Raw genomic sequence first — 16,607 nt, 5'->3', positions numbered from 1 at the left:
TTTGCTTCTGGAGATGCTGGCTTTCTCACAAACTGCAAAACTATGGCAATTAGGGATCCCTTGGCCTTGGCATTTTTTGTAAGGGGAGGGATGCTAACCCAGGTGTGCTAACCAAATTCCAACTTGGGTACCAAAATTCCCACTGGCATTTACTTTTACTACAGTATTCTTTTCTTTCTTTCCTAACCTGATGTGTGTAATGTTCCGGTGTGCTGTTAAACAGTTGCCACCTTTCACCCAAGAAGTGACTGCTTTTCGATGGTGGTTGAAGTAATCCTCTATATACATTTTTGTACCCCATTCAAGTCTGCAAGGTGCTTGGGGATCTTTCAGAATGAAGGGTACTGTGTAAATGGAAACTATTATTATTCCCTTTTCCCATGGTGAGTTATTTCTGGTTTTGCAGAATAGGGTGTATTGTCTACATTTCATTCATAAAGCTGCTTAGCCTAGTCCTAGAAATCTAACTATTGTTGAACTGCCTGATTTCCAAACATGTCTAAATTCTGCCTTTCCACTAGTTCATGTCCGTCTACTGTCTATTGCTGTAGTATCAGATCACCTTTCAGGTAATAGCAAAGTCTCCAATGGACTTCATGGAATCTTTGGCACTTCTCTCTTTTTGGGTTAAAAACTTTTCTTGGGATAGGGATTTTTTAAATTTAGTTTAATTAATTTACTTTGGTTGCGTGTTTTTAATGTCATAAAAATGAAGACTGCCTATATCTACGTACAAGAAGTCTTAATACAAATCTTCTTCATGCAAGAGCCATGTTTTAAGTTTTCCTTTAAAATGTTTGAATGAATTTAGAGATGAAGAAAGGGAAGGACAAAGAGCACAAGCATAATTGAATCACATACTTCCTGGGGGTATTGTGAGGTCTCAGTATCATTTGAAAAGCACTTTGAGAGCCTTAGTTGGGAAGTGTTACAGTAGTAAAAAGTACTATGGTTTATTTTATTTTTAAGCAAATTTCCCCATACAACACTGCACATCAAAATACATTTCAGTGTCAATCCTGGTCCCAGGTTTCCTTCGGAGCCTGCAAAAAATGGTGGGTTTTTTTGTTTGGTTTTTGGGTTTGTTCAAAAGTTGGCAGTGTTTGTGATATGCCAGAAGTGGACTGGAATGAGAACCACCAAATTATTTTTATTTGTGACTAGACTCCTAATGTTGTCCAAAGTCCCCAGAGGTGAAAGGCTAATGTTCCTTCTTGCTGGAATTATTTATTTATGTATTTTATTTATTCAGGGTACTACCATGACACCATGTCAGCCATAAGTTATTTTTATTAAGGCCAAATGTTATTTGTACAATGGATCTAAAAGTGACTAAGAAACCTACATTATAAGCAATTACGACATCCATACAGTAACACACATTCATAAGCATTTGATCAGAATACCCAGAAGGACCAATATAACCCTCTCATCCTGGCTTGCTCCAGCACGATCAGGTAGGAACTGATAAATACTCCTAGCATGGCTGGTTCTTTTGTCTGTGCAACAGACAAGTGATGTCATAGTGACTGTTATTATCTTAGCTACAAACCAGTTTTTGGCTGATTTGAAGAGTTGACCCTTTTCTTAGGCTTGGAGCAGACAAGATTTTACAATTGGGGTCCCTTTCTTGAAGATAACATTGGTGTGTTAGGGAGTCACTATAAATTGATCACATCACAAAATAACTTTTCTTTGTGTGCTAGAACCAGTTTTGATAATCAGAGGCTTCTCTTATCGGCCACATTTTCAGCTCAGCATTTTTTTTATTTTGCAATTACATTTTTTCCTAACTTTTAAGCATGTTATTTGTAATGTCTTCCTGCGGCTTCTAAAACCCCTTGCTTTTGTTTAAACTACAAAGCACATATATTTTCCTGTATTAAGCTACTTACCCCTTTATATATCTATCTAATCCTACATAATCTTGTGAATATGGGGTCCAATTCTCTTTTCATATGCTTTTCATACCACCAATTTTCAGATTTACACAGGCATGAGATGAGAATTAGGCCCAGAGCCTCCATCATGCAAAAATCATACATTAGAATGTAGCTGCAGTGTAGAGAGCCTTGTCAGGTTATTTCATTACAGCATATGAACATAAGAATGGCCATACTGGGTCAGAGCAAAGGTCCATCTAGCTCAATATCCTGTCTTCTAATAGTGGCCAGTGCCAGGTGTCCCAGAGGGAATGAACAGAACAGGTAATCCCCAAGTGATCCATTCCCTGTTGCCCATTCCCAGCTTCTGGCAAACAGAGGCTAGGGACACCATCCCAGCCTATCCTGGCTAATAGCCATTGACAGTCCTATCCTCCATGAATTTATCTAGTTCTTTTTTGATCCCTGTTATAGTCTTGGCCTTCACAACTCTGGCAAGGAGTTCCACAGGTTGACTGTGCATTGTATGAAGAAATACTTCCTTTTGTTTCTTTTAAATCTGCTGCCTATTAATTTCCTTTGGTGACCCCCTAGTTCTTGTGTTATGAGGAGTAAATAACTCTTCCTTATTTACTTTCTCCACATCAGTCATCATTTTATAGACCTCAATCATTATCCCCCCCTTGTTGTCTCTTTTCCATGCTGAAAAATCAGTCTTATTATTTTCTCCTCATACAGGCATCATACCTGTGTGAATTTTAAAATTACTATATAAGCACAGACTGATGGTCTAATTATATTTATTTTTTATTTTCCGTACTGTTGGTTTAAATTAATGACCTCAAGTCAGTGATTTGTGTTCCCGTGCACCTAGACACAGATAATATATTTTCCAACTCTGTTGCAGATAGCCATTCCAAATAAACAATATGTTCAGCATCACTTCTTCATAGCCAGTAATATGACTTAACACCCCTGGATTCAAATTTGAGGGCACAGAACAGGCAAATTGATGCTCCTCAGTAAAAGGCACTCTTTTCCCCTGCTCCCAGATCCTGTAAAGCCTCTCTGTGGTGGTTCCATAGGTAGCTTAAAATAAACGGGCAGGGGTCAGAATTTTGGTGTCTTGTTTTTGCAGGCCTCAAAGTCATTTGGCATTGCAGAATTCCATCATCTTCATCGCCCTAAGCAAATCCACAGCCAGCGAAATAAAACTGTGTGGAGCTGAGTAGCGACACATCTCTGGTGCCCCTCACACCAATTTCTACCATCTTAGAGAGTTTGACCAATCCTGAGAAATTGATGTGAAAAAAATTAAAATGGGTCGTCTACATGAGGGTTCTTCCGTGGAAGATTTTGAACCCCCTATGCAAGTTCCTGTCTCTCAGAAGCTTTAGAGACATTCCAAGAGATGTTATGTAAACTCAGGTGAGTGTGTGTGGAGGGAGGCATGCTCCTTTGCCTCTCCCTGTAAGAGGGGGGATGTAGGGATAGGGTTGGAGAACAGCTGTTCATTCAGAGAAGGTGAATAGGGAACTTCAAGTAGGGCACATCAGGTTCTGGGGAAAGGTGAGAAAAGGCTCAACAGGGAATAGCCTCTCTGCGAGCTCCTGACAGCTTTCATTCCCAGGTGGTAGAGCTGCTGCCATCAGGTTAAAGTTGCAAGAGGTTGGCCTTGAGAATGTCTTTGTAACAGTTTCTTGATCTGCCCCCTAAAGCAAGTTCCAGGGTACAGTTCTCTGTAGAAGATGAGAGTAGAATACTGTAGGCCAGACATATGGACCAGATGACCACATCATCTTAGCTGCACTCTCGCTATAAAAGCTTCAATGTCTACAATGTTGCAGCACTCAAGGACCACAGTGTTTGGAACCAAATCTTGCCATTTAATTCCCATTATCCACCACCGACATAGTTGGTGGAATTGGTCCAAGCATTTTATGTGGCATCAATAAATAGTCCACATATCGCAGCCATAGAAGTGTGTGGTGATAATGATGGCACGATAAACATCAATTGTCGTTTTCAGTCTGACACCGAGTTTGTTCCAGAGACAATGCTGAAGTTTTCCCAAGGCATTGCTGGCTGTCCCAGTGCGCTTCATAATGTCAAAGATTGCATCTCGTGAAACAACACTGCCTAGTAGCCAAATTTGCCATCCCACATATGAACTTAGACATAGGTGTCCAAATACAGATAGACACCTCCACTCATATTCTGTCCCAGGGTTACCGCAGCCTAGTTGCCCTCTCCCCTTTCTGTGGCAGTTTGTGGTCTCATTCTTGAAAATTGTAAGGCTGGCCTTGCTTCCTGAAAAAAATAAGGGCCCAACCTGGCAAGGTGCTGAGTACAATCAGAATTGAGCAAGCTCAGTAGCTTGCAGAAGATGCACTGCAGTATGGGGCACTATGGTAGCCAACCAGAACCTGCATATGTATTCTCCCATACCTTGCCTCTTTGTTGTCCTCCAGTGTGCTGTGAAATCTTCTTAATCCATTTTCTCTGTATCTCTTCAGACTCCACGAATGGTAATGGGGAGCAATACATGCTGACTGAGCCTCCGAGACACATGCAGAGGAATGTCAAATACTTTCCCAGAGCTCTCCCTGCTGCAAACCCCTGGGAGAGAGGAGGGGTAATACAAACAGTAGAAATATCATTTAGTGAGAGAATATATTCAAGCTCCTGGCACTTCAGCAAAACCCTACACTAAAGACACTGGGAGCTGTGATGATTGTTGAATGTTTCTCTATTTCTCATTGTACTTAACAGCACTGCAGCCATAGTACCATTAGACTGCAAATTCTTCAAGCTGTGGACTCTGTTTTTTTGTCACCGCTTTATCCATTGCACAGTGCTGTGTAGTAAATTACTACAACATATTATTTCACTAGCTACCAAAGTGCTTGTCAAGGTTTTTTCCCCACTTTGAACTTTAGAGTACAAGAAGTGGGGACCTGCATGAACACTTCTAAGCTTAATTACTAGCTTAGGTCTGGTACGCTGCCACCAGCCAGAATTTAGTGTCTGGCACACTTTTTGTTCCCCCAAAACCTTCCCTGGGGAACCCAGCCCCAAACCCCTTGGGTCTTAAAAGAAGGAGAAATTAACCATCCCCCTCCTTTTCCCCCCAACTTTCCCCTCCCTGGGTGCCTTGAGAGGCTTCACCAGGCGCCAAACTCCTTGGAGGTCTTAAACAAAGAGAATTAAACATCCCTCCTTTTTCCCCCCAGACTTCCCTCCTTGGGTACTTGAGAGCTTCACACCGATTCCGAAACTCTCTGGATCGTAAAACAAGAAAAATCAATCAGTTCTTAAAAAGAAAGCTTTTAATTAAAGAAAGAAAAATTAAAAATTATCTCTGTAAAATCAGGATGGAAAATGCTTTACAGGGGTACTCAGATTCATATAGACTAGAGGGACCACCCCCCCCCCGCTTAGATTCAAAGTTACAGCAAACAGAGGTAAAAATCCTCCAGCAAAAAAACACATTTACAAGGAGAAACAACATAAGACTAATCCGCCTTTGCCTGGCTATGTACTACATATTTTGAAACTGTAAGACTGATTCAGAAAGATAGGAAAACTGTGGTGATTCGTCCCTCTAGCCGCAGAGCAACAACGGAACAAAACAAAGCTAACAAACATAAGACTTCCCTCCACCAAGATTTGAAAGTATCTTGTCCCCCTATTGGTCCTCTGGTCAGATGTCAGCTAGGTTTACTGAGCTTCCTAACCCTTTAGAGGTAAAAGAGACATTAACCCTTAACCATCTGTTTATGACAATGCTGTTATATGCATACAAAAGGGACTCAATCCTGCAATATTGCCCTCAATTCCCACTGAAGTCAATGGAAACTGAAACCACCTTGCAGAATCAGGTCCAGGTTGTCAACAATATTTTGCAAAGAGGTATATTATGAGACTCCACTAAAGCCACCCAACCCTGAAAAACCTGCCATAATGGTATGTTCCAAAATCTCTCTTTTTATGTGTAGCTTAATTTTAGAGTAAAAGATTTATGCATTTGGCCTTGTCACTCTTTTAGCCCTCAGCGGCCTGCAGTCACTGAGCTACTGTGGTGTATTACCATCGCTACAGAGTGGCAGACTTAAAGGCATGGCAGTATAAGGTTATTATTTTTAAGAAACAGGAATGACCCTAGCAAAAATCTGTGTCTTTCCAGTAAAAATAAATTTTAAAGCTGGTTTTCATTGTTTGCATTTCCTGGGCACCATTCTGAACTCCACGTGGTGTTGGAGCAGAGGGAATGGCAAGGTGCTGGTGTTAATTCTGCCATTAGCGGATACACACTGCTAGCCAGGGCTGCTTCTCATAACCTTTGCATTGGTTCCTAGAGTGGAAATCCCTCCCATTGCTTTGTTAATAAACATTAAAATGGAGCGAGAAACTTACCAGGTTCAGAGGCAGCTTCTGTCCCATCCATGTCTACAGCAGGCTCCACTGCAATGGGATGAGGGAATCAAACTGCTCCTCCAAGTACAGACCCAGAATTTACTGCTGCTCCTCCTGTTCTAAAGTCTGCTCTGGGACTGGTTTCAGCTACAGAGTTACTTCATGGTCCTCACTTGGAGCCTGCTGCTGGCTCTCATCAATTGCCAGGCTGGATTCTGGGGCCATCAGGGCACCCTTCTGGCTGACCAGGTCACCGTGCACCACGCTTGGCTGTGAACTCAGTGTAGTGCACAGGCACGATGTTGGGCTGGTACCTGGTTCTCCAGCACTCACTCTTCAGCCGTTTAATCTGTTTCTTGTGCTGGTAAATTTGCAAAGCTGCCAGTGTTTTAGCTATCTGTTGGTATGTGTGGTCATTCCTGGCACTCTTTCTACAGTCCATGGTTTTGCGAGGACAGCACCAGAAATTCACCAAAATCTGGCTGTGATCCCATGACCATGAAGCCACACTGTCATAAACAGATGGCTAAGGGTTAATGTCTTTTTACCTGTAAAGGGTTAAGAAGCTTAGTGAACCTGGATGACACCTGACCAGAGGACCACTGGGGGGACAAGATACTTTCAAATCTTGGTGGAGGGAAGTCTTTGTTTGTGTTGTTTGTTTTGTTCGTTGTTTCGCTCTTGGGCTAAGACGGACAGATGTACACCCAGGTTTCTCTCAATCTTTCTGAATCAGTCTTCTCACGTTTCAAAAATAGTAAGTACTAGCCAGGCAAAGGCGGATTCTAGTTATGGGGTTGTTTTTAGCTTGTAAATGTGTATTTTGCCTGGGAAAGATTTTTACCTCTGTTTGCTGTAACTTTGAATCTAGCGGGGGGGGTGGTCCCTCTAGTCTAGTATTGAATCTGGTACCCTGTAAAGCATTTTCATCCTGATTTTACAGAGATAATTTTTACTTTTTTCTTTTCTTTAATTAAAAGCTTTCTTTTTAAGAACCTGATTGATTTTTCTTTGTTTTTAGATCCAAGGAATTTGGTCTGATATAGCTTCCCAAGCAACCCAGGGAGGGGAAAGTCGCGGGGGAAGGAGGGGAATGGTTTATTTTCCGTTTATTTTAAGACCAGGGGTTTTGGTCTTGGGTTCCCCAGGGAAGGTTTTGGTGGGAACGGAAGTGTGCCAAACACTATATTTGGCTGTGCAGCATACCAAATTTAAGCTAGTAATTAAGCTTAAAAGTGATCATGCAGGTCCACCTTTTTGGACGCTAAAGATTCAAAGTGGGGAAAAGACCTGACGCACACACTTTGCAAAAGTCTTCTGTTTGGTCTCCATTTCAACCACAAAAGGCTCTGATGGTGTGTTTGCAGCTCAGTGTGCAGAAGAAAACAGAAGAGTTAACGCTGATTCACTGAGCTGCTGCTGTATGCCAAAGAGGAATAGCTTCCATTTTCAGTTGAGTCTTATGGTGAATTCTTGGGATAGAGAGGACAAAGGAGTTGGCTCGTGGGATTGTGGGATTCTTTTGGCCAACTCCCAGACCCAAGCAAAGCAATAGAGCTCAAAGCTGGATCCCAGCTTAACTCAGGCTTGGATTTTCCACCCCCAGCAGTCATGAAATATAGTCTCATTGGATATTTTGGATTTATTATGCAGATTCATGACCAGAGTTGTCTTGCAAATTGCTTATAACTGTGCATGCAAAAAATGTGTAACTGTGGCCAATGCCGGTACTGTTCTGCTGGGTCTCGCGCTCTCTCTTCTCTGGGGTAGGTTTCAGGGCGCTATTGTCTTGCCTCTGAACCAGTTCTTAATCACTCCCTAGTGTCCTTGGAGGAGGGGAGTGAGAGGGAGGGACCTGGGCCGCCCTTCTACTCCAGGTCCCAACCCAGGGGCCCTGGGGTGTGGTGAACCCCACTGACTAGCGGTTTCTTCCCCTGGGTTACTTCCCTCTCATACCCGTCAGCTTGTGAAGGGCTTCTCGCCTCTCTTCTAATACAAGCCTGGTGCCCCTTACTAGGTTTCTGTTGGGCTTCCCAAATCCACCGCAGCACTCCTCCAAACCTTCTTATTTCTCTCTGGACAAAACTCTTTCTCTTCTGCAATCGTGCACTCTGCTCCAAATCCCACTTTCTCCTTCAACTACCACACCCTGTCTGACTGAAGCAGGGGTTTTAATATCCATTGACTGGTCAGTGTGCTCTTAACTGAGTCAGGTGCTCTAACTGGAGTCAGGTGCTCTAATTGGCCACAGCTGTTCTAGTTAATCTAAAGCAAACCTTCCTCCCTTGGCAGGGAATAAGGCCCCCTGCTAACACTCTTATGCTGCCCTCTGGCCATGCTGTATCACAAAACAAATATTAATTTAAATATTTGCCAAATGTGTAAACAAATATTAATTTAAATATTTGCCAAAATTATGTGTAATTAGAAAATATTTTTTTAAAAAGTCACTAATTAAAAATTTGTTATATTTAAATGCTGAACAAAATGGAGTTTTCTAAATAATGAAAAAGAATAATTATACAAGAGGCAATTCAATTACATTAAAACATGTAATTGTGTATGGCTAATTATTCTTGATGATTTATATGAGGCAAAATTGGGATTTGCTATAATATGAATTAACATTAAGAAGAGAATTCAATTTGGTATCATAGAATCCCATTATGTAGAAATGGACAAAACCTATTAGATTAGCCAGTTTATGCCCCTGCCAAAACCTGAAGTCACTCAACTTTTAACTCAAGGCTTGTCTACACTAGAACTACCTGTATAGCTAAAGCAGTACGACCCTCTCTCCTAGTGTACACACAGTTACAGGATTGTAAAAGTGCTTTAAACAGGTATATGGGAAGGGAATAACTTTACAGGTATGTCACCTTTATACCAGTACAACTGTGTCCACAAGAAGGCATTTACTGGTGTAATTATCTTAGTTAAAAAAAAAAAAATCCCACATCTGACTGAAATAGTCACACTTTTAAACATAATTTAGGCCTCAGTGTTTCACAAGGTGCTTTTACATGGTTGTTTCTAAATTTATATGTCGGTGCAACTGTCATCTGTTTTCAGAGCCTAGGGTAAACCTCTCCTTTACATAGATACCTACCTGCAATAAAAGGGAGAAGTGGAAAAGTAAGTGAAAAATATAAAATCAAGATTAAGCAGCACCAAACTATGGGATGTCAAAAGAAGAGTCCATTTTAATGATTTTCTAATATAGTATTTTGAGTCCAGAACTGCTGGTGTGTGGTACACTAGCAATAAAATAAATAAGATTAGATGAGGATTAGGGTTAGAAAGATCTTTTTGCAAACACTATTAGACTGAAATGGGACTACAAAACTTTATCAATTAAGATCATAATCCTGAAAGATGCTGAGCATCCTCAACTCTGACTTTATGGTTGGAAATAGACCTCATCTTCAGGTCAGCTTTACATACATACTGTCTAAGGGAACCTGTACATGTAATATTATGATCCTACAGGAAACAGTGCTACAAAATTTACAGAAGAGGAAGATGAATACAAGACACTGATAATGAAGCTGTTAGGGTCAGATCCTGCTTTTCTTGCTCAACCTAAATTCCCAGGGAAGTCAGTAGAAGTTTTTTTGTGAAGAAGGAATTCAAACTCAGGGTCCTTGCAGATTAAATGACATAACCAAGGACCAGTTTTAGAGGTGACTAACCACTCAACAGTTTATGGAGCTGCCTGGAAACAGTGATGTGTGTGTGTTTAGGGAAATGTGAGCCATTTCCAGATCTAGTCCATTTCAGTTAGAGGTAGTCCATGCACTCCATAAGTGACAAAATCATTTGTCCCAGGTGTAACTGGAGTTTGAATTTCTGTCCAGAAATGGGCTGGGAGGCAGGAGGCTGCAGAGTTCTGAGTATTTGCATACAGCCATAACATGCTAAGCCATGTAGAAGCTACCACAGCATCTTGTTGATGCCCTCATGAATTCAGACCCAGTCCTGAGTAGCAAGTACCTGCTGCCATGTTGCAATCCTGTCCACAAGCTGTGCAGCGAGCTTCAGCCTTTCCACCTGCCCCTCTCCATGTCTTCTCTCGAGGCATAAGCCCCTGTTTCTGATACTGGACCTGCTTGTTGGCTCTGTCAAGAACTTCAACCATTTTTTCATCATTGAAATACCTCCTCTTGGAGCAGTCCATGAAGGTATGTTGAGCTAGGCTTGTACTGCACTGTGGGTGAGCTGTAGAGGTGCTGTGGCCAGTGGAGAATGAGGGACCAGACACATAACAACGCAAAGGATTATTGTCTGAAACAGCTCCAGTGGAGGAGCACAGAAATAATTCTCATGGAATTTCAAGGACATAAAACGTTACATTTCAAACATGAACTTCAGTATATTGTGTGAGGAATGCTTCAGTTCACAGATTCTCCCAAGACACAGCCTGGTTAATCACAGCAAAAGAAGTGCAGTGACAATGGTAAGTTAAAAATTCAAATTTTTATCTTGTTTTATAAAAATTCCAGATCTACTTGGGTTGGGGGAGGACAGTCAATGGCCTTACTACAAAAGCTTTTTCTATCTTTTCGGGCCTTTCACATTCTGAAGGACATAACGGTTCTTGTGGTTTCCTGTTGGCAAAGGGACATGTTATTCCAAGCTGCTGAGGGGAAACTGCAGCTGACAAATTCAAACACATAGTGAGTGACCAGCACATCTATGCATGGAGTGGACTGGTCAGCTACCGAGGTGGTCCTGGAAAATACACCCTTCCCTGCTATATGACTATTTATCTGAAGCTTCTGCTTCAGGAAGTGTGAAGCTATCAGCACCTGGAATTGAGAGCTACAATCAAACTCCCACCTCTCCCCAAGCACTGACCACCATCCCCGCAATGAATTATTATCCCCAAATTATTGAATTATTATCCTTCCAAAATTATTCTCTCTCCTGTTCCACTGGGCCATGCAAGTCCATAATGTGGGAGCACAAAGCATCTCTGACTTCTATTGCCCAGGTACATCCAGCTCTGCTAGTGGTAGCTGCACTTTCTGGCTGAGGGTACCGATTCAGTGGCCCCTTGCTGACATGGGTCCATTCACGGGGAAATGGCTCACCTCTGGCTTCACAGGGATTGTGAAGAGCACGGCAAGCCCCAGCAATGTGGACAGCACTGATGACACTGGCATCCAAACAGGTCTGTAAACATCTCTAGCAGACTTTCAAGCTACCAAAAGCACATGCAACAAGGATTCTACACCTGCTGAGATTGCAATTAAACCATCTTTTGCCAGGGCCTCTGAAATCAGTGTATGGCTTATGTAGCAGGGTGGTTACCCGCTCCTGCCCAGAGAGGTTTAAAGACAGCCCTGGGAGAGGGTTGTGGCAGGGGAAAAGCTACTAGCCTAATTGGGGAAGCAGCTTCAGCTGGGCCTATAAAGGCGAGGAAGCCAGGGGCAGACTGTTTGTAGAGGGAGAAGGGCCTATGTACAGGGAGCTAGAGACAGGGTACCTGAGTGGAGCAGGGCTGGGGAAAGGCAGTGGAGTTGGGGAGCTCCAGCCTGGAAAGCCCCAGGCTGCGGCCTAGCAGAAGGCCAACAGGTACTAGGGGGTTGCAGAGGGCAGCCCGGGGTAGACAAAGGCAGCGGGTCCAAACCCAACCTTGCCAGTGATGAGTAGGCTGATACTGCAGTCTGCCCCAGGGCGCAGGGGCTAGACAATGACTGGCAGTAGCTATATACTGAGGCGAGGTGGGGATAGTGGGTGGGGGTTCCCTGGGGAGGGGAGACCCTAAGACTGAGGGGTTACTGCCAGGGGATCACTGGCCTGCAGAGGGTGCTCTGGGCTGGAAATCGAGCTAATTCCTTGATAGACCAGCAGGAGGCACCACAGGAGTGAGTCTGCACATTGCTACACTAATAAGCCAACACAAAAGTGATTATTCAGGGTCACCCAGAATAATGGTGAGGACAGTAACTTTGTTTATGACAACGTTGTTTGGTGGAAATAGTGTCCCAACCTGTCCATGAATGTAGATTCCTGATTGCTGGGAAAACCTAGCATCATGAACATTCCAAAGCAGCCAACATTCATTCATAAATTGACATTCATAAATTGCCTGCCCTCTGTTGTCCCCAAGGGCCTGCATAACAATAGAGCAGTACCCTCTGCAGTTTATGTATTCAATGTGCTCCTTGAAGAGGGTAAACTATGGTCCCATAAGTTCCATCAGTGGCCCCTGGTGCAGTTTGGAAACCCCATTCTCCCACAGCCGGCAATTACCTCAGGAATACCACACGTGTCCACCACCTTGGGGTAAAACCACACTACTGATTGCCCCAGAAACCTCCATCACCACTTTACTCACAGTTGACTTTCCAGCATCAAATTGGTTGGCAATGGATCTGTAGCAGTCTGGGGTAGCCAGCTTCCAGACAGTTACAGCAATTCGCTTCTGGGCCGGCAATGGTGGCCTCATGCATGTATCTTTAAGATGAAGACAGAGGTGAAAGCGGGCTGGTAAGAAATGGCCACCAGTATTGGCTCTTACACAGCTGATGTTAAAGCAATGCCCCGTATTGGTAAGACTTTTAAGTTACTTTCACCCCTGGATGGAGGGCTGCTGACAAAACTGTAGATTTCTTCATGCAAAAATTCTGGACCTGGTCATCCCAGATCTGCAAGACTATGTGACTCCACCAATCTGCATGACTCTGACTCCACCAGTCTGTGCTTGTGGCCCTGCATTGGTCTACATAAGGGCATCAGAGGCTATACCAAGTATAATGAGCAGCATCAGCCAGTGCAAATCTACCATGCTTTAGTACACCTCCCGCTCAACCACAAGCTTTGTCAGGTGCTTTTGGTGGGTTAGAAAATGCTGTCAAAATGTCCACCAAAGCCTCATAGAAGCTCCTCCATGTTGCTCAGCAGGCTGTGTTGGGCTGGTCAAACTTCCTGCAACATGCAGTGGACAATAAAGTTTCTCCCAGTGCACCATGGTCAAAGGGCTAGAGTGGCCACATTTTGAGAGGGCACTGGAAGTCTGGGATGTGCTTGGTTTGACTCAGGTCTGTGTGCTGCAGTGTGGCTACCAGACCCCAGGTTCAGGCCTGTCTTAGAAAATCCTTAACGTAGGGTTAAGAATCAGCCTTGAGAAGGTTATTTAATCCCTTAGACTCCATGGGTAAAATGGGAATAAGTTTCCTATTCCACATGTTGATTGTAAGGCTTTTGACAGTTTGGGGAATACGTCTATGTCAATTTATGAATTTCATTTGATTGTATGAGCACTATTTATGATGATGACCTTCATGTGGATTAGAAATTCCATTATGTGGCAAAAAGCAGATTGTCTGAGAAACAAAAACAGAGCCATCAAGGAATTGCCTTGAGGTGTTGTTTTCCACAGATCTGTAACTCTCCTGTATCGTCTGTGGGGAAGAGTGCATGTTCAATAAGTTCTTTTGCAAGGCTCATGTTCCTTGCTTTGACTGTCACATGGATCTTGAAGAATTAAACTAAAATCCAGAGTTTCCATGAGGGACAGCATGCATAAACTACTGGGAAGGCTTGGGAGGGTCACCAGGGGTCTTGGGGTGAAGGGCAGCTGAACCATAGGGTTCCACATCCCAAGGAGGGATACCACTCAAGGAGCCCAGGAGTGTGTCCTGTGAGGCCAGAACTGGAGAAAGTGACTGGAGACTACCCAGACTCACCTGGCTTGAAAGCATGGGGGTCCCAGACACTAGGTCCAATACAGCAGATTGATGACTAGCCACAAGAGGCACTTAGCTAAGGATGTAACAAGGCTTATTAATGATTGCACCTCACTTTGGTAGTGAAAAACACTATGTATGTGCTAATTATTGTTGTTGACCGCTGGCTAGTTTAAAGTCATTTGTCACTGGGGGAATCCCAGGATGATTTGGTAGGTTGGGAAGGTTTTGGCAACTGATCAGGTGGTTGTACTAAGGTACTGGCTGTCAGAGGACCTTGGGAAGGGTGAGAGGGCTTTCATGCTCACTTTTCCAGGTGGAGGTGGGGCCCAGGAAGTGTGGGAGGTTGTAGCTATGTGCTGGGAAAAGATACTCCTGGCTGTAGTCTGTGCTCAGTTTTCAAAGGCTTCCCAGAAATAGGTTGATTTTCACAGATGCTGAGCACCCGTAACTTCCAATGGGAGCTCTAGGTGTTCAGGGCCTCTGAAAAGGAGGATTAATCTAGAAGCTTTCACAATCAGAAAATTAACTGAAAATAATAAATTTTATTTGTCACTTTGTTTTGGAAACTCTGATCAATTCTTCTCAACCAAATAACAGTGATAGCTACAGTTAGCTATAAAATTAATGCTATGCTTCCTACGTGACTTCAACTCCTTAAGGAAACTGATCTATCTGTTTGTTTTCTTTAGATGTCCTTCTGTGAAATGATCTAAAAGCTAATGCCTCTAATATCCACAACCATAGTTTGATCCTGTTGATAGAGGGCTTAATGCTGATGTTGTATTTTCAACTACGAACAAGGCATAACTCCTCTGGATTTGGCATGCCAAGATCTCTTAACTTTTTATTTTTGTCTGACACTATTAGTTGATAGACGTGATACAGCTAGAATGTTTATTCCTCTATGATGCTTGAAAAAGTGAGATATGTTTTCTGCTTTTCATTCTAAATCTCCCTTAAGAAGGAACATCAGCGTATCACCCTGATCCATAGGTATTTTTCTCTTATAAGTCTAAGAGTCTTATCTTTTATGACCATTACAGTAATGAAAGATGCTAGCACTGGAAAGTGATATCTTCATTGCCATAGCAAGAAATTTGGAGACCCTCTGCAAGAGAAGCTAGGAGAGGGAACCCTTCTATTAATAATATTCCATTGCAGATTTAATCAAAGTATGCAAAGAATGACATATAGAAATCCACAACTAGTAATTTGACTGCAAATACCTTTGAAGCTAAACAAATAAATAAATAAATTGCCTGTTGCATTTTACTCTTATCAGTGAATAACTACTGGAAAAAAGTATAATGAATGTTTTTCTTACCTTGTTTATTCTGAGTGCCAGAGTGCTCTATTGAATTCTTCTGTCATGGCTTTGAAGTCCAGTGTCTTGCACATGTCACTGTCTATAGACAATGTAGCCAGTCTTACCAAATGTTCTTGAGACATGGAAGCCTTCAGGTAAGTTTTGATTAACTTAAGCTTTGAGAAACTTCTTTCTGCAGATGCCACAGAGATTGGAGCTGAGAAAAACACTCAGAGAGCAATACACACATTTGGGAATAGCATTGACAAATCATTGAAAATGAACAGATGTGTCTCAAGTGCATCCACAGCCTTTGGCAAAACACTAGAAAGATTCTGGAGTTCATATATCAAGTCATACCCGTCTACATCCACAATTCTGCCAATACAACTTGTCAGATCTGATTTCAGGTTACTGCACAATTTTTTCCATTTCACTTGTTGGAAAAAAGTTTGCTATGATTTTCACATTACACAGGAATCTAAGCACATTCGTGTGCTCTCATAATAATTCAGACATTCTCTCAGCTTCATCAGTGCAACATCTATAGCAATACTGAAGACGTTTCTGCATCGCCAATGACTTGATCCTCTGCTTCATAGCTGAACAATTTATTCTTTCTGCAGCCTCATGTATCAGCTAGTTCTGTAGATGCTGACATTTCCTCTGAGATCTGGTTAGCAATTAGCAAATCCATTGTCATGGTAATTCTGTATTTGTCTGAGGGTACGTCTATGCTACGGGATTATTCTGATTTTACATAAACTGGTTTTGTAAAACAGATTGTATAAAGTCGAGTGCACGCGGCCACACTAAGCACATTAATTCGGTGGTGTGCGTCCATGGTCTGAGGCTAGCGTCGATTTCCGGAGCGTTGTACTGTGGGTAGCTATTCTGTAGCTATCCCATAGTTCCCGCAGTCTCCCCTGCCCCTGGGAATTCTGGGTTAAGATCCCAGTGCCTGATGGGGCAAAAATCATTGTCATGGGTGGTTCTGGGTAAATGTCATCAGTCATTCCTTCCTCCGGGAAAACAACGGAAGACAATCATTTCGCGCCCTTTTTCCCTGGATTGCCCTGGCAGATGCCATAGCATGGCAACCATGGAGCCCGTTTAGCTTTTTTTTTATTGTCACCGTATGTGTACTGGATGCCGCTAACAGAGGCGTTCCTGCAGCGCTACACAGCAGCATTCGTTTGCTTTTGCATGATAGCACAGACACTTATCAGTCATTCTATACCGTCTGCTGCCATTGTAAATTGGCAGTAAGATGATGGTTATCTGTCGTTCTGTACTGTCTGCTGC

General features: G+C 42.8%; 1 protein-coding gene across 1 annotated transcript in view; it reads right to left on the bottom strand.

Annotated features, from left to right (window-relative positions):
- Window positions 1-13,652: 13,652 nt before the first annotated feature.
- Window positions 13,653-16,607, bottom strand: part of PHOX2B (paired like homeobox 2B) — a 21,513-nt gene continuing 18,558 nt past the window's right edge. The window contains exon 5 of the mRNA XM_075066751.1: window positions 13,653-13,781. Coding sequence (XP_074922852.1) covers window positions 13,653-13,781 — 129 coding nt within the window. The remainder of the gene's footprint in view (window positions 13,782-16,607) is intronic.

The sequence above is a fragment of the Chelonoidis abingdonii genome, chromosome 5 (genome assembly GCF_003597395.2).
Source record: "Chelonoidis abingdonii isolate Lonesome George chromosome 5, CheloAbing_2.0, whole genome shotgun sequence".
Lineage (NCBI taxonomy): Eukaryota > Metazoa > Chordata > Testudines > Testudinidae > Chelonoidis > Chelonoidis abingdonii.
This window is presented reverse-complemented; position numbering and strand designations above follow the sequence as displayed.